This window comes from Callorhinus ursinus, unplaced genomic scaffold, assembly GCF_003265705.2.
Source record: "Callorhinus ursinus isolate GAN/ISIS: 27379988/994484 unplaced genomic scaffold, GSC_fseal_2.0 scaffold24, whole genome shotgun sequence".
Classification (NCBI taxonomy): domain Eukaryota; kingdom Metazoa; phylum Chordata; class Mammalia; order Carnivora; family Otariidae; genus Callorhinus; species Callorhinus ursinus.
Genome location: NW_027397086.1, coordinates 14301368 through 14324219, shown reverse-complemented (window position 1 = coordinate 14324219; position 22852 = coordinate 14301368). Strand labels below are relative to the sequence as shown.

The 22852-nt window shown below is 44.9% G+C and overlaps 1 protein-coding gene across 7 annotated transcripts in view; it reads right to left on the bottom strand.

Annotated features, from left to right (window-relative positions):
- Positions 1-16916: 16916 nt before the first annotated feature.
- Positions 16917-22852, bottom strand: part of ASTN2 (astrotactin 2) — an 899232-nt gene continuing 893296 nt past the window's right edge. For all 7 annotated transcript variants that reach the window (XM_025888498.2, XM_073905829.1, XM_025888499.2 and 4 more), the window contains one exon: positions 16917-17729. In XM_025888498.2, the coding sequence (XP_025744283.1) occupies positions 17492-17729 (238 nt within the window). In that variant the 3' untranslated portion in view covers positions 16917-17491. The remainder of the gene's footprint in view (positions 17730-22852) is intronic.

The following is a 22852-nucleotide window of genomic DNA, read 5'->3' as shown; positions in this document are numbered from 1 at the left end:
AGCTTAGTCGTTAAGCGTCCACCTTCGGCTCAGATCATGATCCCAGGGTCCTGGGATTGAGCCCCCTATCAGGCTCCCCGCTCTGCAGGAAGCCTGCTTCTCCCTCTCTCACTCCCCCTGCTTGTGTTCCCTCTCTCGCTGTGTCTCTCTCTGTCAAATAAATAAATAAAATCTTAAAAAAAAAAAAGAATGGGAAAGTAGCCAAAAGAGGGTGTCTTATCAAGCATGTTACTACTGTAAGCAACTACAGCTCAATCACAAGAGACAGGCTGGAGAAGAATCTAGGGGGCTTCTTGGAGGAGGTAGCACTTGAGATGAGCCTTGAAGAACCAGTAGGACTTTAGAAAAAAGAAGGAAGGATAGTTGGCTGAGAAAAACTCATGTCCACCTGACTTTAGGACTATATTATCTCCCTCATTTCCTCTTTCTCCTTCAAATATATGAGGAAGCACCAAGTGGCATCCTTTTGCAAAAGTTTGTCTAGGAGCGGGTATCCTTTCCTATGGCTCCTGCCAGGAGCCTGTCTGGGCTTTGCATTGAAAAGGAACAGCTCATTCTTGATACCCTGTGCCATACGGAACACATTCATTTCCAGGATTAAAAGCACATTAAGGTAACACACACCACATGTGGGAAGGGAAGTGACCAGACACCCTATTTTCTATAATCCCTGAGAAATAAATATAACTCATCTATCCATCCATTCATCTGTGTACACCCACGTGTGCATGTGCACGCGCGCGCACACACACACACACACACACACACCTTCTCTACCAGCACAGGCCAGGGAGGCACAACTTCCAACCTCAAAACCTCTACCCAAGGACCCAAAGAGAGAATTTAGTTCCCAGACATTTAGTGTACCATCTGAGACCTAACCCAAACCTTGATATTTTTCCTCTGCTAGGAGAATGGCTTTTGGTTATTATACATTTTTCTGTGTTGATCTTTTAAAAATATTTCCGCAAAGCTACCTGCCAAATGTTTTCATCTCAAACATGTGTAGCTTTCCTATAACTCATGTTGTGGTTACATCAGTGGTTGGGACTCCATTCTCCTGTAAATTTAAGTTGTCTTCAGAGCCTGAAATTCGTCAACAGGCTGAATTCTTGGGAATACAGCTGGTCAAAGTTTTAGCTTGCTTAAACCCTTCACTGTAGATTCTGCCTGCCTTGCCAGACTTGTCTTTTGCTTCCACCCCTCCCATCACTTACCCACCACTCACTTTATGCTCTCGCCAAACTGAACTCCCTTCAGTTACTTTAGCACGCCATGTTTTCTTAGTTCCCAGCTTTGGAGTCAGGCTCTGCCCTTTACCTAGAATACCCTCCCTTAACTATGCATAGCTTACTCCTACTCATTCTTTATGTCTCAGCTTAGCTGATCAGTGTATTAATAATTATTATTATAGCTTAGATTGACTGCAGGCTCACTATGTGCCTGACATGAAATTAAGTACTTTACATGCAATCACTTATTTAATATATATAAAATAACCCACGGAAGTAGATCAGTATTATCATTTTATAAATGAGGAAATCGAGGTAAGAAATTGTAAATAACTTCCCCAAGGTCATGATGACTAGTCAGGGATGAAATCTGAATTTGAACCCAGGCAATCTGATTCTGAACACCCTGAATATAACGGTCTAATGATGCTCCATAAAGCCTAATCCAAATTCAGCTAATAAGCCTAGTAGTCTTGTGGGTCCCCACCAGCCCCTATTGCTTCCAAAACTGTCTTAACCATACTACACTAATTGTCCATTTATTTCTTCCATTCCTCAAAAACACAAAGAAGCTGTTTCCCATTCAACCTGTATCCCAGGCTCACAGCAGGTCTGTGATTGTTTAAGGAAGATATGAATAAATTTGAACAGAGCCTGAATCAACTTCTACTCACAAGAAAACACATGCTAATCCAATTACTGATATAAACCCCAGGCTGTAACTAAACCGATTAAAAGAACAAAATTTTTCAGCACTTTGATAATGCCTGCTAACGCAAAAATCATACGTCAATTACCAATCTTTTTCATTTATTCATGAAAGAAGGTGTCTCAAAGACTTCCAATTGCTAAGGCTTCTATGATGGGCAAGTGCTTAGAGATAAGAAAGCTTTATTAAAAAAATAATAATCAGTAATTCCAACACTTAGTACATCTCAATTGCTTGTGTTTAAAATAGAGTCAGATCTGGGTGAGAGTTTGGCTGACTGAGTAGAAAGCTATGTTAAAAGTTTGATGTCAGGTGGGAAATTGGGCAAACACAAGGACATCTGAGACCAGGGAAAGGGGTTTGTAAAACCAAGACTTTAGCCCACCAACCCCAGAGGTTTAGTGAGTTTCATGTGAAGATGGGTCTCACGGCCTTCATAGGCTCAGATGTGAGGGATTGCCAAAGTCCTCTGCCTCAGAGTAGGATGGTTTTACAGTCTCAACCTCCAACTGGCAGCGAGAAAAATGAGGTGGTATCCTGGGTTGACCTGCCCTTTCTCTCTTGACACCTTTGGGTTCTGAAGGAGAGGGTTGCTAGTTACCACTTAGTTCAGAGAGCTGATGATTTAACACACCCCCAGGCTTAGACTTCACTGTGTGATCAACTTTATCCAGACATCTGACGTCTCAACCATACCCTGTCTAGGTCAGTTAAAAATCTGGTTTCACCACAAAAGACCCTGAATAGCCAAAGCAAACCTGAAAAAGAAAAACAGGGGTGCCTGGGTGACTCAGTTGGTTAAGCATCTGCCTTCAGCTCTGGTCATGAGCTCAGGGTCCTGGGATTGAGCCCCACATTGGGCTCCCTGCTCAGAGGGGAGTCTGCTTCTCCCTCTCCCTTTGCCCCTTCCCCCCGCTCATGCTCTTTCTTTCTCTCTCACTCAAATAAATAAATCTTAAAAAAAAAGATATCTTAAAGATCTTAAAAAAAAAAAAAAGAAAAAGAAACCTGGAGGCATCACAATTCCAGACTTCAAGTTATATTACAAAGCTGCAGTAATCAAAACAGTATGGTACTTGCACAAAAATATAGATCAATGAAATAGAAGAGAAAACCCAGATATGAATCCACAATTATATGGTCAATTAGTCTTTGACAAAGCAGGAAAGAATATCCAATTGGAAAAAGAATGTCTCTCCAACAAATGGTGTTGGGGAAACAGGGCAGTGACATGCAAAAGAATGAAACTAGACCTCTTTCTTACACCACACACAAAAATAAATTCAAAACGGATTAAAGACCTAAAGTGTGAGACCTGAAACCAAGTCCTCTGTCACTCCCCAGGCTTTATTTATCTAGAGCCGTTTTTTTTACTTAATTCACTCTTACTCAACCTTTGTGCCAGAGTTCAGATATTACTTCCTTGGAATAGTGCGGTATGTGGCCAGCCTTCCCAAATTTGAGTCTCTGTGACCTCATGACCCCGTTTGTTTCCATCCATCACAGCACTGGTCATGCTGCTGTAATGGATTCCTTCTGCCCCTCTGCAATATAAGCAACAAGAATGAAGAAATTGCTACTATACATGGCGCACGGTAGGTACTCAAAAAGTACTTATGAAGGAAGGAGGGAGACCTAATCTGATTGTACTGCATCAATGTCACCCAACACCCTACAACAAGAATTGGCAAACTATAGCCTACAGGCCAAATCCAGCCTACCATCTATTTTTGAAAATAAAACTTTACTGGAATAGAGCTATGCCCATTCATTTCCATAGCATTTCTATACCAGAAAGGAATAGTTGTGATAGAGACCATGTGGCCCACAAAGCCTAAAACATGTACTCTCTGACCCTTTAAAGAAAAAAGTTTACAGATGTCTGTCCTGTACAATAATGCGCAACTTTTCAGCACAGGTCGCTGCTTACCTGTCCAGCCTTATCTGATGGTCCTCCGCCTATAATACCTCTCTGTTTCAGGTTTGCTGAGCTACCACCAGTGCCGGAAAACCTCCCACATTCACGCTCATCCATTCCATGTCCAGACCACACTGTAGCTCTCAACACTCTGTAACATATATAATATGTAATTACAATTACATAAGATGCAATAAAAATGAATGTAGACCCATCCATCGGTAGGTCTGTTTTGGACTGTCAACTAATTGCTAGAGAGCAGGGACGATTTACTCATTCAACACATATGGATGAAGAGTGTCCAGAATGGGCCATTAGGAGCTGGAGACAGAATGGTCACCAGGCTCACATCACTTACAACCAACTGGAATGGGATGGGGAAACCACTTTCCCTCAACTGTATCCCCACTGTCCGACCCAGTGCCAGACATGCTGTAGTGACCCAGCACATGTCTGAGTGAATGAACGTCTCCTACCAGAACCATGCTTTGATCTTCACATAATGCTACAAGCAGGGAAGTGAAATTAGGAGTCAGACCTGTTTCCCTTCCCAGCCTTGACAGGCAGGCAGGTGGGCAGGCAAGACATGATGGTGGAGGACACCAATCTGGGAGGCAAACTGCCTGGGTTTGAATCCTGACTCCGCCACTTGCTTTCTGTATGATCTTAGGAATGTTGCTAGTCCCTTGTGCAACTCGCTCCCCTTGTCTGTAAAGTGGGGGTAAAAACACCCATCTTGGAGAAATGCCATGTAGATTCAATGACCAATGCTACAGAGGCAAAATGCAATGGACCAGTACCTGTCCCACAGAGAGTGCTTTCTAAGTGTTGGCTACATTATCACTGTCATTGCTCTTGTTATCATAGCCTAAAGAAAAGGCATGTGACAACTTCAGGAGCCTCATTGGTCAAATGGGGCTAATGATATCTGCTCTGCCCACTTTGCTGTGGGAATCTGAGTAGAGACATCAGTGGGAGGACTCCATGACCTGTAAAGTGCTCTCCAGATGGGAGCCGTGGTGATGATTAGCTCCCAGATGTGTGGACCAAGCCATGGCTGATGCATCTGCAAGGCACAAACATCTGGAGGCCTGGCATTCCATCATCTCAACCCCTGCTGCCCCTTCTTCTCCTGTTCTACTTCCTTTCCTCACACAGCCCCTTCTCCCACCTGGGGGGTGGTTTCCCAGTTCCAGGGCTGGAGCAAGAGGAATAACATTCTTCTATTTTCTTTCCAGTGTGGAAATTCCATCCCTTTGCAGTTTCCATCATGTCAGGGTTGCACAGAGGGTCCATTAAGGCTTCTTGTGGGAAGAGAGGAGGGTGTAGAGAGAGGGAGGGAATGGGAATCCCTTTCACTGGGATTTTTACAAGCACGCCTAGATGAAATCTTTCCATCCAGTCACCAAAGCCCTTGGTGGGTCATGGCTACTGCTAGAATGTGATTTTTTTTTTTTTTTAAGTAGGCCAACAGCAAAAGAATGTTTCATTGAATCAAAACACACATCCATTGCAATTTTTTTCCCCAACCATTTTTTCTCTTTGCTTTCCCAAACACAACACCATTTGGGTTAGTTTGCAAAGCAGTTTTGGATTTAAGGCTGAGACTGTTTTGTAAGGAATCCCGAAAAGCAAGTCAATTCAGTTCAGTACACACTTATTCAGCATCAGGCACCGTGCTGGGCCCCAGAGGCCCAGAGGTGAATGAAACACTGCACTGTTGTTGGAGACAGTGCAAACTCTGGGGAGACAGTCATAAACCCAGACCTTTCTGATATGCTCTGGCTAACATAGAAGCGATCCCTGGCACTTGGTGATCTCAGAGGAGGGGACAAGTACCCAGCCTTTGTGATGCCTGACCACAGCATGAAAGCAAACACATCCTAAGTCTTCCATAGCAATATCATGAATAAGCCCTCTATTTGAGACTTCAAGGAAGACTTCCCAAAGAAAACACTCATGGACCATGGTTAAATATATGTGCCAGGATCGTAGGTTGCAAGTGACAGCAACAGAATTTGGCACAGAGAGAACTCATTGCAAGCATTTTGGGGAGCATGGCCCATAGGTTTCTATCTGTGAGGGAAGGCTGGAAAATGAGACTCAAAAGAGTCTGAAAGCCAGGAGGTTCCAGGGGCTCAGTGGCAAGCAGAGCTCAAAAATTGTGCCCAACAGCAAAGGAAACAGTCAACAAAACTAAGAGGCAACTCACAGAATAGGGGAAGATATTTGCAGATGACATTATGGATAAAGGTCTGGTGTCCAAGATCTATAAAGAACTGCTTAAACTCAACACCCCAAAAAACAAATAATCTAGTCAAGAAGTGGGCAGAAGACATGAACAGACACTTCTCCAAAGAAGACATACAAATGGCTAACAGACACATGAGAAAATGTTCAACATCACTAGCCATCAGGGAAATACAAATCAAAACCACAATGAGATACCACCTTACTAAAATTAACAAGACAGGAAACAAGTTTTGGCGAAGATGTGGAGAAAGGGGAACCCTCTTACACTGTTGGTGGGAATGCAAGCTGGTACAGCCAGTCTGGAAAACAGTATGAAAGTTCTTCAAGACGTTAAAAATAGAGCTACCCTATGAGTGAGCAATTGCACTACTGGGTATTTAGCCCAAAGATACAGACATAGTGAAAAGAAGGAGCACATGCACCCCAATGTTCATAGCAGCAAAGTCCACAATAGCCAAACTGTGGAAGGAGCCGGGATGCCCTTCAACAGATGAATGGATAAAGAAGATGTGATTCATATATACAATGGAATATTACTCAGCCATCAGAAAGGATGAATACCCACCATTTGCATCAATGTGGATGGAACTGGAGGGGATTATGCTAAATAAGTCAAGCAGAAAAAAACAATTATCATATGATTTCACTCCTATATGGAACATAAGGCATAGTGTGGAGTACCAAGGGGAAGGGAGGGAAAACTGAACGAGAAGAAATCAGAGAGGGAGGTAAACCATGAGAGACTCTGGACTCCAGGAAGCAAACTGAGCGTTCCAGAAGGGAGGTGGGGTGGGAGGATGGGATAACTGGGTGATGGGTATTAAGGAGGGCATGTATGGTGATGAGTACTGGGTGTTATATGCAACAAATGAATCACTGAACACTAAAAAAAATAATAATTAAAAAAAATTTTTTTTAAATTGTTCCCAGGATCTACAAACCCTAACTGTTCCTCTCTAGTAGGACTCTGCTCAAGACTCCAAGTCCTGGGAGTGAGACTCTAGTTGGTACATGCAGATCACATGCTCCCGTCTTCAGTAGGAGATATAATGGTTTAAGTTCCACCAAGACCATACCCAATGGGGCAGAGGTGGTTTCCCCCTTCTCCCTGAAAAAAAAGGGGGGTATTTCTGAGGAGTAATTGCTGCTGAGCAGCCAAAAAAGGTATTGCAACCACCTAACAGAGTTAGGCAGAAAAAGAAAAGGTGTCAAGAGTGTGCCATGATTGGATGAGCAAAATTATGGAGGTCTAGAAAAATAAGAAATGGGCAGAGAATTTCAAGAAACTTGGCATTATTTGGGTATAAGGCATGAGATAAAAAATAACTGGGTATGAACAGGGGCACAATATGGTGATACTTAAACTTGAAACTGCACTGTGGAGTGCTTGGGACAATGAGGGAGGCTACGGAGTCCAGTGTCACCCTTGCCTGTGTCACTGCTGCTTGGAAATGGTATGTTGTTTTTGACCAGCATCAAGGGCTGCAGCATGTTCTGTGACTATTACATATCCCACTGATACTGGGACAAATAGATTAAACATGTCCAAGTACCATTAACCCAATTACAGATGTGCTGAGCGGGCTCTGAGCTTGGCCTATCCCCAACTGGAAGTTTCACTTGAAGACTTAAAAGGAACAAGGGTGAAAATTCTCATCTGTGGCCCATGCCCCATGGCCCTAGCCAACCACGGAAACCTCTGCTGCTCAATAATCATCCTTTGCTGTGTTTTTGTTTGTTGATTTTGTTTCTAGTACAGGCCCCAGTGTCTTATGTAACAGAACACATGGCTGAGTGAGCTTTCTCCCTGAAGCTAGGTTTTCTTGGAACTAATAGCGATGCCAAAGGAATGACCAACTGAAAACTCAAGAAAAAAAACCACAAGACTTTACTGAGCACCTACTTTGTGCCTATGCCAGGCCCTTTTTCTTTATTGATAATGTCTTCCCTACAATGAATGTCCCAGTGAAGTAGATGAAACTGATGATTACGGTTTTTCTGGTGAGGAAACGGAATTCCAGGTCTGTGAAGTTCCCATGTTTGAGGAAGCTCGAATTTAAATCCAAGTTTGTCTGACTCCGGAGGCCAATATTCATTCCTCAGAATTACTCTATCCTTTAACAGTTCTTTCTGTAGTTATTTTGTTCCTTTACACAGGGACCTGAACCTCAAAATGGTTGACTGTCAATTTGTACCTCTCTAGTGATGGAAAGTTCACCATCTCACATACAAAACAACAGCCCGTTTTAAAATAGGGAGACAAAATTGGCCTCTCCAGGAAATCCTTGTCTCCACTTTGTTTTCTTGAACCCCAACAAAGGAGCCCATTCCTTCAGCTGCCCGTTTCCTGTGACAAATCTGAAGGTGAGATTGAGCCTCAGTGTATTCTCCATACAAACTCTCTTCCTTGGTTGCAAAGGTTCTTGAAAATCATCCTGATCTATGGTTCTTAAACAAGGAAAACATCAGAGTCACCCTAGGAAACTTGCAAAAATATAGATTCTCAGGTGTCTCCCATGACTTACTCAAATGGAGACTCAGTGAGTGGGGCCAGCAATCTGTATTTCCCCCAAGCTCCCAGGCATTTGGATGTTTCAGTCCAATGCTCCAAATTATATTGCATGGGAGATCAAGATCCAAAGAGGGGAAGAAATTAGCCCAAAGCCACACAGCCAATCAGTCATGCTTTTACTTTCTGATAGAGCAAGGCCAGCCCAGCTGATTGCTATAGACAGCGCCTTTAAACACATGCCTCTCCCTCTGCCCTGGGGAAGGCCGATCATGGACTATGGAGTAGAATAGCTTACAAGTGAGTGAAGAAACGACGTCATCCCTGACCATAAAACCTAGTGAACTGCAACCAGGCTGGTATTTGTACTACAAAACCTCCTGGGAAGGCTGGCCACACTTGGCACTGGCTTTTCTTCTTGAGCAGAGGTTAAGGCTTTCTTCCCTGTCCCTCCCAACCTGCACAGACGTCAGGAAAGAGGATGGGCCTGGGGTTACCCAGGGGTCAGGAAAGCACTAGAGATAAAAATCAAGGAATATTCCACTCTCAGTTTTGCCAGCTGCATGACCTTGGACAAGTACTTTTTCCTTCCTGGCCCTCAGTCTTCTCATTTCTAAAATGGGAGAATTTTAGAAATGCTCTGGAGTGGTTCTGCGAACAGAGCTGCAGAGTCACCACATCTTATATGAGAACTCCATCCCAGCTCCTTACTGACAGTATCACTCGAGGCACATCACCGACCCTCCCCGTGCCTCAGGACTTGTTCTGTAAAATGGGGACGCCAACAGCTGGGTTAAGGGACATGAGTGACACCTAAATGAGATACTACAACTAACATGCTTGTCACAGACCCTGGCTGTGGAAAACGCCCATCAAATGGTAATTATTTCTCTTGTTGTTACTGTAATTGGTCATCCTAATCTGAATCTCCAAGAGACCAGCCTCTCTGACCAAGGGGAGAATGCAGAGGCCTCACGTTTGAACAGACTTCACCAGCTCCTTCCCAGACGGTCTCCTTGGTCCTCCAGGGCAACAGAGCCACCACCCCATGAGTGGACCTCTTGGCAGAGCCTAAAGGGGATTTCTCTTGGGGTCAGAAGAGAGATGCCCAAAGACCTGCTCTGGTGGGGAGACCCTGTGTGAACACAAGTCCAGCCTCAGTTTCCTCTCTCCAAAGTACAAAGCCTGCGTAGGACAGGCTTCATGAACCCTGTCCTAGAAGACTCAAATCGGCACACATTTCCTGAGCCCCTAACATTTGCTTCAACCTGACCTGGGCACAGGAGGCATAAAACATGGTCCTACTGAGGAGGTGACATCTTAAGGGAAAAGAGAAACTTAAAGGGATAATTAGAACTCGAAGGGTTAGGTAGAAGCATCACAGATGTATGGGTATGGTAAGAACCAAATGGAGGAGGCCCTATCCCGAATTTGGGGTATATGGTCAGAGCAACTTTCCTGAAATAAATAACACCTCTCCTCTGGGAATGTGCTTGGTAAATATCAGTGTCTTCTACAAATGTGAAGGAATGTTTATTCCCTCCATTTCCAATCGTGGGCCTTGAGGACTGGAGAACCCTGGACTATTAGAACAGAAGGATTTTTCAGAGAAGTCCCAGTCCCACCAATCTGTTCATGAAAAGACCCTGAGGGTAAGACTGAGGAGAGACTGGCCCAAGGTCCCGCGGCATTTTGGTGTCGGAGCCGGGTGCACAGTCTCCCACGGGGCATTCACTGCGACCTGAACTGACAGCCTCCTCCCTTGCCTCTTCATCTTTTCCTCCCTCCCTTCTTCCCCTCCTTCCCTCCCTCCGTCCTTCCTCCCTTCCTTCTTCTCTCTCTCCCTTTTCTTTTGTTTAAGATTTTATTTATTTATTTTATTCATTTGGCAGAGAGAGAGAGCAGGAGAGCACACGCAGTGGGAGAGGGAGAAACAGGCCCCCTGTCGAGCAGGGAGCCCGATGCGGGGCTCGATCCCAGGACCCTGGGATCATGACCTGAGCTGAAAGCAGTCACCCAACCAACTGAGCCACCCAGGCGCGCCCCCCTTCTTTTCTTTCTTTCTGTGTCTCTTTCTTTCCCTTCCTTTTCTTCCTTCTCTCTCTCTCTCCCCCGCCACCCCACCCCACACACACTTGTCCAGCAGAGCACACCTGTGGCCCCTCGTACTCCCCTGCTGCCAACTCCTGTAAAACAGGAAAACAGCAGTTTGACTTCAGCTATAGCATGTACAAACACATGCAGTGAGGTTGCCAAAGGCAGAGAGACAGTGAGTGCCTTTCAGGGTCTGGCAGTTTTATGGGCAGAGGCCAATTAAAAAGCACACCCCTATACAAAGCCCATGGGTTTTGTTTGGCTGCAGCCTTCTCTCCAGGCCCTCATAATGCTGCAGTGATGGCAAATCGGAAGGTCACTGCTCTCAGGGGATATGCTTCCTGGGATCCTCCCTCTGGATCCCCTCATTCTAGACATCAAGCTCAATTTTGTGGGATGCTAGCCATGAGCTAGGTCCAGTGCAAGACTCCAGGGTACAAAGAGAATCCTACCCAGACCATGCCCTTGTGTTGCTCATTGTCCTATGGGGGACAATGACACTCAGAGAGGAAAATGCTGGAATGGAGGTGGGGAAGTCCTCACTGTAAGACCCCAGAGGAGAATTACCAACTCCTTCTGGGAGAGGCAAGAGGTCTTAGGGAGGCAGTGAAAGAAATTTTTGCTGGGTCTGTGTAGGCTGTAAGGGCATTCTCCGCAGAGAGAACAGCATATGCAAAGGCTGAGAGGGAAGGTGTGAGAGGACATTGTTTGAGATTTTTTCAGGGTGGCTGTAAAAGTAGGTCGTTGAGTACAAGAATGACAATAATAACTAACACTTCTATAGTACTTGTTACACACCAGGTACTATTCTAAGTATCTGACATATGTTGACCCATCCTCACTAAAATCTTATGAGGGCTGCCATTATGTCCCCTAACTGGCAGAGGAGAACACCAAGGCACACAGTGGTTGTCACTTGTCCAAGGCTGTTGGACTCTTACCAACTAGTGTCTTGTATGATCATGAGAGGGATGTGAGTTGTCTTTAGGCCAGTGGAGTTGGCTGGGGATCCAGACTCTGCCCCAGACTTGCTGGGACCTTACCCTTCTCTAGACTGGCCAGATGGAGCCATTAATTCTCTGTCAACTTTAATGGAAGGTAGTGAATATGAAAGGGAGAGAGAAGTGAAAAATGTTATCGTACATAAGTTATCATCTAGTATAATCCCTCAGGTCCATGACACATCTTCCTCTGTGGGGTGGGGGCATGTGGAGAACCCAGGGCCCACGAAGGGTGAATAGCTTGCTAAAGGCCAGCCACTCTACCACAGAGGCAAGACTAGAAGTGAGAAAAAGGAGGAGCAGGAAGAAAAGCATGAGGAGGAAGAAGTGGAAGAGGAAGAGGGGGGAGGAGAAGATGAGGAGGAGAAAGGAGCCGGCACTCTTAAATCTACACTCTTTTCCACAAAAGTCTACACTGGCTTTACACAGCCCCTCAGTATGGTTCATATACTTGCATTTGGAGGTCATACCACATTCATGTAGTTACACATAGGTCCATGCATGATTTCCACAAAGTTCAATGATATTCTGGGCATTCTTATATTCTGATAACCACATCTGCATGATACAAATTATTACTCACCCAGGTACTGTCCATTGAGCCCAAGTGGATTTATCACCACTACATGTCCCATATTCTGCCCATTCTAATGCTCAGACACCAGAGGGGAGAGGGAAGACCCAAGTCCCCAGGCCTCTTAGTTAGCAAGTTCTACCGAGTCAAGCTCCTTAATATCGCTCAGATCCAGCCTTACTATTGCAGTGACCCTAATGCAGGGATCCTCATCTTCCTCCTAAACATTTATCTATTTTCCTATCCCACCCCATCCTATCGTACTGTACCCTACCCTACCTAGGTTCTGTGCTATTGGCTCTTTCCCTTCTCTCTACTGTCCTATTCATGCAGCCAGAGGGGTCTTTTCAAAATGCTTATCTGCCTATGTCACACCCTGCTTTCAATCCAATGCCTTCCAATGGCCAATATATTCTGCTCTGCCAACCTCTCCAAACACCCTCCATCTTTCAGCCCACAGCAGTTGCTCACCATCTCTCAAATATGGTGCACTCTTTCATAGATTGCTGTTTCTTACACATCCTTGACTGTGAAGGCTTTCCTGATGGCTGTCTTTCAATGGCAGAGTTAATCTGGCCTATTCCTTCTTGTGTAAATAAGCTGCTGTAGTAACTATTTATTGAGAGCTTTTGTTTTCAAGCACCTAATGGCTTTATATACATTAGCTAATATAATCTTTCCAACAGTCCTTCCAGGCAATGTATTTATCCCCTTTATAGATAAAGAAAGTGGGGCTTGGAGAGGTTAAGGTAATGTCAGCTAACTTGAGCCTCTTAATCAGCAAGACCTGCTGAGTTTGCCTTAGAAATTTCTCTCAATGTCCAACCCCTCCTCGCTGTAAACTGTACAGCCAATACTTAAACCCAGATTGGCTTGACTCCAAAGTGTCTGATTTTATCATATTAAAATAGCTATGTTCCAAGAGTTTCTTAAAGGCAGGCTCCAGGTCCTGTTCACGTCAGCACTCCAAATCTGGAAATCAGTCCTCAGGTTTGGGCTGGAAGGTAGAAGGACGTAGCTTTCGACTTGGGATGGGGAAGAAGGGCACTGTATCTATTTGTTCCCAGGAAGCACAGTTATCACTGGTTTGAATTATTTCATCTGTCCAAGTTTAGATGTCAGTATCTCAGTATCATCACTAACTATAGGGTTTGGAGGTTATTCAACTGGTTTAAACCTCACTTTCTTTAACTGGAAAATGGCAATACTAGCACATGGCTCTTTTGCACATGGTTACATGAGATCAGTGTGTAGTCACTGATGTGATGAGGACTCCCTAAATTGTAGTTGTCAGCATTTGTCTATGCAGACACCGTTTTATCATGAAGCCTGCCTGGAGAAGTACCTCCTCAACCATACAGGAAGAGAAAGTCATGCAGGGGTGATTTCCTGGGCACCTCTAACACACACCTTTCTTCAGTGGTGGAGACCACACAAAACATCCCATCTTTATCAGCAGAGTGGGACGGGAGCTCCCTGGGCATTTTCCATGGCGTCATGTGGATCAATCCAGCCATGGGGAGGCCAGGGCGCTCAACCCAGCAGCCTCATCTGTACTTCAAGAATTTTCCTGTTTCTTTTTCCCATGAAACATCTTAACAAACATTGGTCTGACCAACTTCCCTGCTGTGGCAGGGCACAAACACACACACCTGTCTCTCCAAGCTTCTGGAATCCCACTCTGGAGAGACTTAACAGTGGCTGGGAAGAACAACAAGGCTCCACAGTGCCAGGAAAAGGGGTCGAAATCAGAGAGGGCATGAGCAGCTGAGTGAGTTGGGGACAGGCTGATGGCATATATTCTCAGGTGCCAACCAACTTTGGCCAACTGAGCAGCTATCTAGAGGCCACAGCTGTCTATGAGAGCCTCAGAGAAGGCCACACACCTCTCCTCGGGCTCTTGCACTGCATTAAGTTCTGCCATCACAGCCGCTTCTCCCTGAGTTAAGCTTTTGATACTATTTACAGTTCACATACCGCACAGGACTGCTAATCATTAATTCCTTCTCTTAATCAGAATTCTCTAGGTCTCTCCCAGACAAAACTTCCCTGTCATCTCTCCAAGATTCAAAGCATTATGCATATTATCTAATAAAAGAAAAAAAAGACCCTACTGTACATTGTGCTGAACACATTATAGTTCCTATCTTGTTCAAGCCTCATAATAACCCCACAAGGTGGGACTATTACTAACCCGATTTTGTTGATGAGAAAACCAAGGTTCTGATGGCAGTTTACTTACCCAAGGTAATAGCCGGTGAATGGCGACAGAGACAGAGTCAACTTAATCAGGCTCAGACCACAGCCCCAGCACATTGGGGAGTTTAATTTTCTGCAACTGTTGAGCTAATTTTTTCCTCAGGATGGGTCAAGACAATGGAAAGCTACAACAATGGGGTGACTCAGCGAAGGCCAGGGACCTAGGGTTCAGGAAAGGGTATACAGGAGAGGAATTTAGAACAGGGCTTGACATGTGGCAATGATATATACTGAATATTGGTGTCCCCCTGAAATTCCTATGTTGAAACCTAATCCCTAGTGTGATGGTATTAGGAGGTGGTGCCTCTGGGAGGTGATTAGGTCATGAGAGGGGAGCCTCTTGAATGGGATTAGTGTCTTTATTGGAGAGACCCCAGAGCACTCCCTCCTCCCTTCTACCATGTGAAGACACAGCAAGAAGACAGATGTTTATGAACCAGGAGGTTCTCACCAGACACTCAATCTGTCGGCATCCTGATCTTGGGACTTTCCAGCGCCAGAACTGTGAGAAACAAATCTGTGTTGTTTACACCAGTATTCTATTATACCGAAACTAAGACAGGCAACTAATAAAGATAGGCAAGTGTTCAATGAAAAAACTATTACTTTTCTTTCTTTTCAAGAAATTGGTTCCTCTCTGACAATATTATGACTAGAAGAGTCAGCAACACTATAAGGAGACATTTATTCATCTAAACTCCACTTAACATATTTGCAGAAATGTAAATCCAATTATAATAAAACTTCTTGAGAGAGTATCTTTGAGTTTAGATCGCTGGAAGTTGAGCAGATCTCTAGGCACCTGAGTTGACTGGAAGAGTGTCCCTGGGCTTTGTTTCTCCATGTGTAGTAGAGTCGGGGGGTGGAGGTGGTGGTGGTTGAGGGGGACTCAGCATGTATATTTTCAGGAAGGGGACTGTTGACCTCAGAGGCACTCATCAAAACTGAGAACTAGGCATATTTTTAACTGCTTATGTTTTACTGGCACTCAGTTTCTCTCCCTCTCTCTGAATTCCCATAGTGCCCAACTCTCTTCTAACAGGTGTCATCCTTGCATTATGGAATACCTGACCTACATCCTTACTTCCTCAACCAAGCTAGCTCCTGGGAGTTATTACCAGAATGTAAACAATCTATAATGCCTCTTTGTAATCATTACCCTCCCAGGTAACACATTGGAAGCAGTTCATTTGCCTTTAAAAGAAGACTCCAGTGGCGGAATGTCTCTCCATGACCTCAAGATCCAAGCTGCCATCACTTCTTGCCTGGAAAATAACAAGAGTAACCCTTTTTGGGGCCTTCTCCAGCCCCACTTCTACCCCTGTGGCCAAAACAATTTTTCTTAAACAGCAAGCTTGGCATTTCACTCTGTTAACATTCTGTGGTGTTTCTCAGTTACTTCAAATACTATCAAACTTTCTGTCCCAAACTTCCAATACCCTAGCTAGCTCCAGCTTTCTTCCTTCCAGCTACTTGGGTCTCTGTCGTCACTGAAGGTGTTTTCAGGGGCGCCTAGGTGGTTGAGTTGGTTGGGTGGCTGACTCATGATTTCGGCTCAGGTCATGATCTCAGGGTCTTGGGATTGAGCCAGGGTCAGGCTCTGCACTCAGCGTGTAGTCTGCTTGAGGATTCTCTCTCTCTCTCTGTTTCTCCCCTGGCTCATGCATGCTTTCTCTTTAGAGTAAATAAATCAATCTTAAAAAGAAAAAAAAGAAAACAAAAAATGGAAAGTGCTTTCAGCCCATGGGATGCTTGGGTGGCTCAGTCTGTTAAGCATTGGACTCTTGATTTTCAATTAGTCATGATCTCAGGGTCGGTAGATCAAGCCCCACATCGGGTTCCATGCTCAATGCGGAGTCCACTTGACATTCCCTCTCCCTCTGCCACTCCCCCTGCCCACACTCTCTCTCCATTCGCTAAAATAAATATAAAAATACATAAATAAAATCTTTAAAAAAAGGGCTTTCAGCCCTTGAATGTGTTCTGTTTTCTCTTATTTCTGGACTTTTGCTCATGGTGACCCATCTCATCATTCTGCACTCTGTCTGGTTTATGCCTCCCCATCCTTTGGGCTTCAGACATCCCTTTTAAAGGAAGCATTGCAGCATTTATCTCATGGCCCAATAATGAGTCTAAATAACCTCCATTCTTCCCCTGCTACAGCCTGAAGGCACTGAACTGCTTCTCTATAATTTCCATTGGATGGGATGCTCTGTGAGAGCAGGGAGCCTCTCACTCTTTAGTTGCATGTCCAGTGCCTGGCATATAGTAGGTAATCAATAAATACCTGTTGAGTGAATAAACAGAGGCCCCCCCCCCCCCCCGTGGCAAGAAACACTCCCCAAGCAGAAAGAGAGACAATAAGAATTTTTAATGCATGGAAAGTCCTGCAGGGACTCTGGGCAGACCCACAGGTAGCAAGAAGAGGCAGGGGTCCTGCAAACTCAATAACGTCTGGAGAAAAAAAAAAAAGTCATCAAGACCCAAGCTTCCTCACTGCACCAATCCTTGGGGCCTCCTTCCTGATGCTGAAGAGGTCAGATTGTCTCTCCAGAGGTCTCCTCCAGCGTCCGTTGCAGGAAGGAAGCTGAGTGTGGCAGGAGGAAGGAAGAAGAGCAAAGGCTGCTTGGTCTCCACCTGAAAGCTCCTGCCTCGGGACTGACCGCCATCCATAAGAAAAAGTTTAAAAAGGAGAGACTTTGATAGAGTCAAATAAGATCTTAGAAAAAATAAAAGATAGAGAAAAACGGATAATTCCAGTGGTTACAAAGTTCTCGTCGGCTATCCACAAGAGAAAGAGTTTGCTTTGGCCTTGCTGGCAAGCCTCATCTGCCAGGCCCATCCTCAGCTGTCCCCCAGCCCCCCCAGGCCCCAGGATCCACGAGAGTACTGCTCCCCCTCCCATGGAGAGTCTCTGTGCTCACGGAGGGCAGCACCCTCCCTCACCGGCCCTTGGACTCCCCATACGTGTTTCGGGCCATGGACACCATCTTCTCCTCGCATGTGATTTTGGTGTCCTTGAGGATGCTGTACCACACCATACCCGCAGGCCGGACTTCCTCGCTGCGGCAGAAAAGGTAGGGCACGGTGTCCACGCGGCTCTGAATGTAAGCGCTCCGCAGGAGGCTGGAGCAGTGGCTGCTCACCCTCTCTAGTCGCCGCAGGATCAGGTGGGCCTTCCTGAAAGAGAGGATGAGACAGTGATGAAGAAGGAAGCCCAGATCAAGGTTTAAGCCCTTGAGTGGTGAATAAAGGTCAACAGAGAAATGAGGACTTCCTGTCCCCACACTCTCCTATCCATTCCTGGCCCAAGTGTGGTATTTCAAACACTTACTCAAAAATCACCTCCAAATTTGTCCTCTTCAATTGTGCATTGTGTAAAAACTGAAAGCGACGTATAAACTTTGATTCAGAATTTTCATTTCTAAGATATGAGAGTCCCAGGAATTATAAGGTCACCAGCCTTGGGACTCTGACCAAGAAGAAATTATTATAATAATGATACACAGCAACAGCAATCACAACTAAAATTTACTGACACCTGCCATACTAGATGCAGAGTAAATGCTTTACCTACATTTTAAGATTTTATGCAATTTCACAACAGCCCTGAATGTATTGTTCTTCCCACTCACACCAAATGGATGTGGAGCCCACAGCTCAGAGAAATGACATTGCATGACCAAGGTCAAACATCAAGTTGACCAGTGGGGCTGGGCATTTGGATTTAGGCCTGGATACCCACAAAGTCCCTCTCTAACTTCTGCTTTTGTGTTTCTCTAGTTCTCTCATATTTTTTCTTTTCTCACAGTCAGGAAATTTGGAAATCTTTCATCAAAGCCTTAATATCTAAGTCCCCAAATCAGATTTCTCTGTATCTCATTTTTCTCATCTTTAAAATAGTGATGACGGTCTTAGCATCATGAGTGGTGGTTAAGATCTACCATGAGAAATGCGCAAAGCCTGGTGCAGAGTTAGCTCCCAATAAATGATATCTATGATTACAAAGAATTGTTATGATGATGTCTTGGGATCAAGGCCAAACTGAACACTAGTCTAAGCAAGAATCAGCCTGTCCTGTGGTGATCATCATTAGTAACTTATCTAGAGCCCTTGAACCAGTAACAGAGAGAGGATCCCTGAGGAGGTCTGATGGCTGCACAGAAAATTAAAGCTAGCAAGATCTCTGAGATCCTTTGGTTTCTTGATGATGGCACTAAGGACATTCTCTGTTCTCCGTTGTGGGGGCTGTCTTGTAGAAGTTTAGCAGCATCCCTGGGCCTCTGCCTATTAAATACCCATAGCACTCCTTTGCCCCAGTCATAGCAATGAACTTGTCTCCAGACATCGCAATTGTCTTCTTGCAGGGGTGGGGGGGGGCATCACCCCAACTGGGACCACTGACCTAGTCTGACCTACTCTTATTAAAGATGTGAAAACTGAGGCTCAGAGAGGGAAAGGGATATCCTTTTCCTGGGTCACACCATACATTAGCATCACTGTCAAGGTGCCTGTCACCATGTGGAATCCAACTTTCTCTGCATTCCAGCATCTTCAAGATACTCAAGGGCTAAATGAGCAGCTCTCTCCTGCTGTCCTCTCCATGTCCCTCTGAGACCCCAGGAGGGAGGGTGTTTTACGACAACAGACCCCACAAATGGGAGACTGTGTTAGGCACCTTCATGGTGGCTGGAAAGGGGCCGGGCTTCTGTGTGTATGTTTTGTGGGCACGATTTATGAGGTACCTTTCAAAAAGTCCTCTTTGTATAGTTCACCACTTGGGTGGAATATTTCCTGAGGTGCCAAGAATTCATAGCTTCATAATCACACTCAAGTTGCCACTCTGCCCACAGTCCTCTCTCCCCACTGGCAGGCATCTCTCAACGAGGAGCTTGAGGAGTTCATTTCTTTTGCCTCCTGGTTTGAACCCTTGCTCTGTTCCTTAATAGCTCTGTGTCCTTGGGAAATTCACTTAACATCTCTAAGCCCGTTTCTTCACTTGAAAAATGGGGCTGTTGTGAAGTTACAGGAGATAAAGTCATTGACTGCTCATTTACTGAGCACTTATTTTATGGTGGGGCTCCCTCTTTGGTGTGAAAGAGAGACAGATGGAAAATTACAACACAGGTAGCAAGGGTAATGATAAGAGGAGGCGTGGGCTGTGGGATAGGGGGAAGGAAGTAGAAGAAGATGCCTAGGTAGGAATGAGAATATCCAAGAAGGCTTCCTAGTAGAAGGGCAACTTGTGTTGAGCCTCAAAAATGAGTAGGGGTTAAAGAAGACAAAGGCATAACAGGAGGCAGAGGTAAAGGCATAAAGATAAGGGATTATATAGAAGTTCTGAGGATTTATGGCGGGAATACCATGTGTAAGTAGGGACACAGTGGGAAATGGGAGAAGTGGCAGGGACCAGACCACTGGAGTCTAGGAACTGGGGTGTTGGTTGTACAGAATAATGGTACACCATCCAGGCTCTAGAGCCTGACTGCACAGGTTCAAATCCTGGCTTAGCCACTTACCAGGTCTGTGATATTGAGGGAATTATTTAACCATGTGTGATCCAGTTTCCTTATCCATGAAATGGGAATAATGCCTGTATCTACCACAAAGTCTTGTTTAAAAAACAAAACAAAACAAAACAAACAAAACAAAACACACACACACACACACACACACACACACACACACAACAGCACTGATGAATCTGTAACAAGCCTTCAATAAATGTTATCTATGATTGTGGTCTGGAGGGTAAATAGCGGAATAATCAAAGGGTTTCAAGCAGCAAAGGAGCAGATTCAGAGCTGGACTATTTAAAAATGTTCCCGGCTACCTTGAGGAGAATCAAATTGGGGGGAGGGCAAGACTGACAGCAAGAAACCAGGTAGGGCACACATCTAGATGTTAAGTGTTTCCTATCATCGTACTCAAGGGTGCTGTTTTACTTTTTCTCTGTGTTTTTAAAAAAAGCTACGTACTCCTGCTTCCTCATTTATAAAAAGGGAGTAACATTCACTAACCTCATAAAGTTATAGTGAGGATTACATTAAATTAATACATGCAAAACTCTTAGAAACGTGTTTGGCACATCTTAAGTCCCTGATACAGGTTAGAAAGTATCACTACCAACACTACCACCCCCCATTATCAGCCTTTTGTCCTGGTGTAAGCCTAGAGCATCTTTGTAAGTCAATGGCAGGAGACAGACAGAAATACTAACAACCTCTAATTTGGGGTCAGAGTGCTGGGTTGGAGACATGCTGTGTGCTCTGAGAATATATAAAGTGGACACCTAATCATTAATTTGGGGGCTCAGAAATCTTCCCAAGGGATGTAACATCTGCACCAAGACTTCAGTGACTAGACAGGTTTTTCAGGTAGATGGGGAGGCAGAGGAAAGAGCCCATCTAAAGTTAGATGAGAGAAAGCTGAACACCCAGTTCTTTGAAATGGTTAGCACAAAGAATAGGTGAGAGACTAGTCAGTTTGGCAGACATCAGACCATCAAGGCTCTTCAAAGTCATGGTGAAGTATTATATTTTAGGGGCAATGGAGAGTGACTGATGCAGACAGTCACAAAAACAAGCTATGAATATAAAATGAGGTGGGAAAGGGAAATTCCTTCAAGATTTCCAAATGCTCTATCTCCAAAGGCCCAGCCATTTCCTCAAGGAGAATCTTGGAACTCAGCTGAACCAAGTCTCCTTTTGAGTGGATGGGGAATCTGATAGTCTAAGGGAACACCCTAAGTTAGTAACAAGGGCAGAGCAAGAACCAGAGCTCCTGATTGTACAGAGCTGAATTGAAATACCTGGCTCTAGAGTCACAGATTCAAATCCTAGCTCTGTAACTTAACAGCTATGTGGATCATCAGCAAGTTCTTTGATGCTGCTTAGTTACAGCATCAGTAAAATGGAAGTAATAGCAGTGTTTTGGGGAGGGATAACTTGAGTAATTTGCTTACTCTCAGTAAATGTTAGCCAAGATTCAAAGCAGCATACTGCCGTAGAAAGGACACAGGCTTCAGAGCCCATCACGGAAGTCACTTCTCTGTAAGTCTATTTGCCCATTTGTAAAATGGGACTAGAGATGTGTATTTTGTAGGGCTGTTGTAAGGCTGAAATGAAATGACTGCCCTAGACACTGAGCACAGAAGTTTGTACACAATAGGCACTAAACCAGTGTGAGTTCACTTAACTATCCCAGTTCATTTTCCAGCACACACACTGCCTCAGACCTTGGCTTGCATTTAGCCAACAAAGACAGGAGAAGTCAGAAGGTGACACCATGAAGAGAAGGGTTGGGGGTGCTTAAAGGCCAGAGAGGAGGAGGAGGGAGTGAGGGACCAAAGGCGAGAGTGCTGGGTAATAAATTTGTAGGCAATGGAGATGCGTAAATCAAAGGCCAGGCATGGTCCAAGCTTTCCCTGGAGAGGAAATCGTAGGTCAGAGTGACCACTTTTCTCTAATACCGGAAATGAAATCTTCCTCATTGGAGACAGGACCCAGACCTGCTAGGATAGGAAGCCAGAGGTGAAGGAGCCACCGCACATTAATTTATGGTTCTATTAGCAGGCGAGACTGAGGCAGGAATGGTTTGTGGAGGAGTCAGGGGCTGAGTTCTGATGCCACTTCTCCGGGAACTGTAGAACCTTTGACCGACCATTCTATTCCCAGCATCATTACCCAATCAGCTGTTGACACAGTTAGTGGATAGAGACCTAATTTCTAAGGGGGCCTTGGAATGGAGGAGAAAAAAAGAGGCAGTAAGGAAACATTCCTATTGGCCTCTCTCCCTCCTCCCTATCTCCTTGAGCGAGCTTAAGTGTCTCTGTGTTAGCTGACCTCAAGTTTAATGAGAGTCGAGGGCATGACGTGGTTGCACAAAAATGGGACACAACCTCCAGAAGTAGATAGGGCAGATTAAGAGAAAGAATGACTTCACTCATGTTGCCCTGGTCAGGTCACATCTGGAGAACCCCAGTCACTTCTGGTAAGAGGGACATGTGCAAACCGTAGCCAGATCATGATGCTGAAGGTTGTCTCAAAAGCAAGTCTTAGGAGGAAGTGTGGAAAGCAGGAATGGAATGTATCCACTAAGGGGGATACTCAGGCAAATGGTTATGTTGTTCTAATAAATGAAGACGGGGGGGTTGGGGAGGGGCTGAAACTAAATATACTCCTTGCCACAATTCTAGAGTTCCTACTTCAGTCCCAGTCTTTAGGTAGTAAAAGTGAGCCTCAGCCTGGTCATATGACTTGACCAGGGTTAACGGTGTGAGAATAGCATCTAGATCTCTGTTG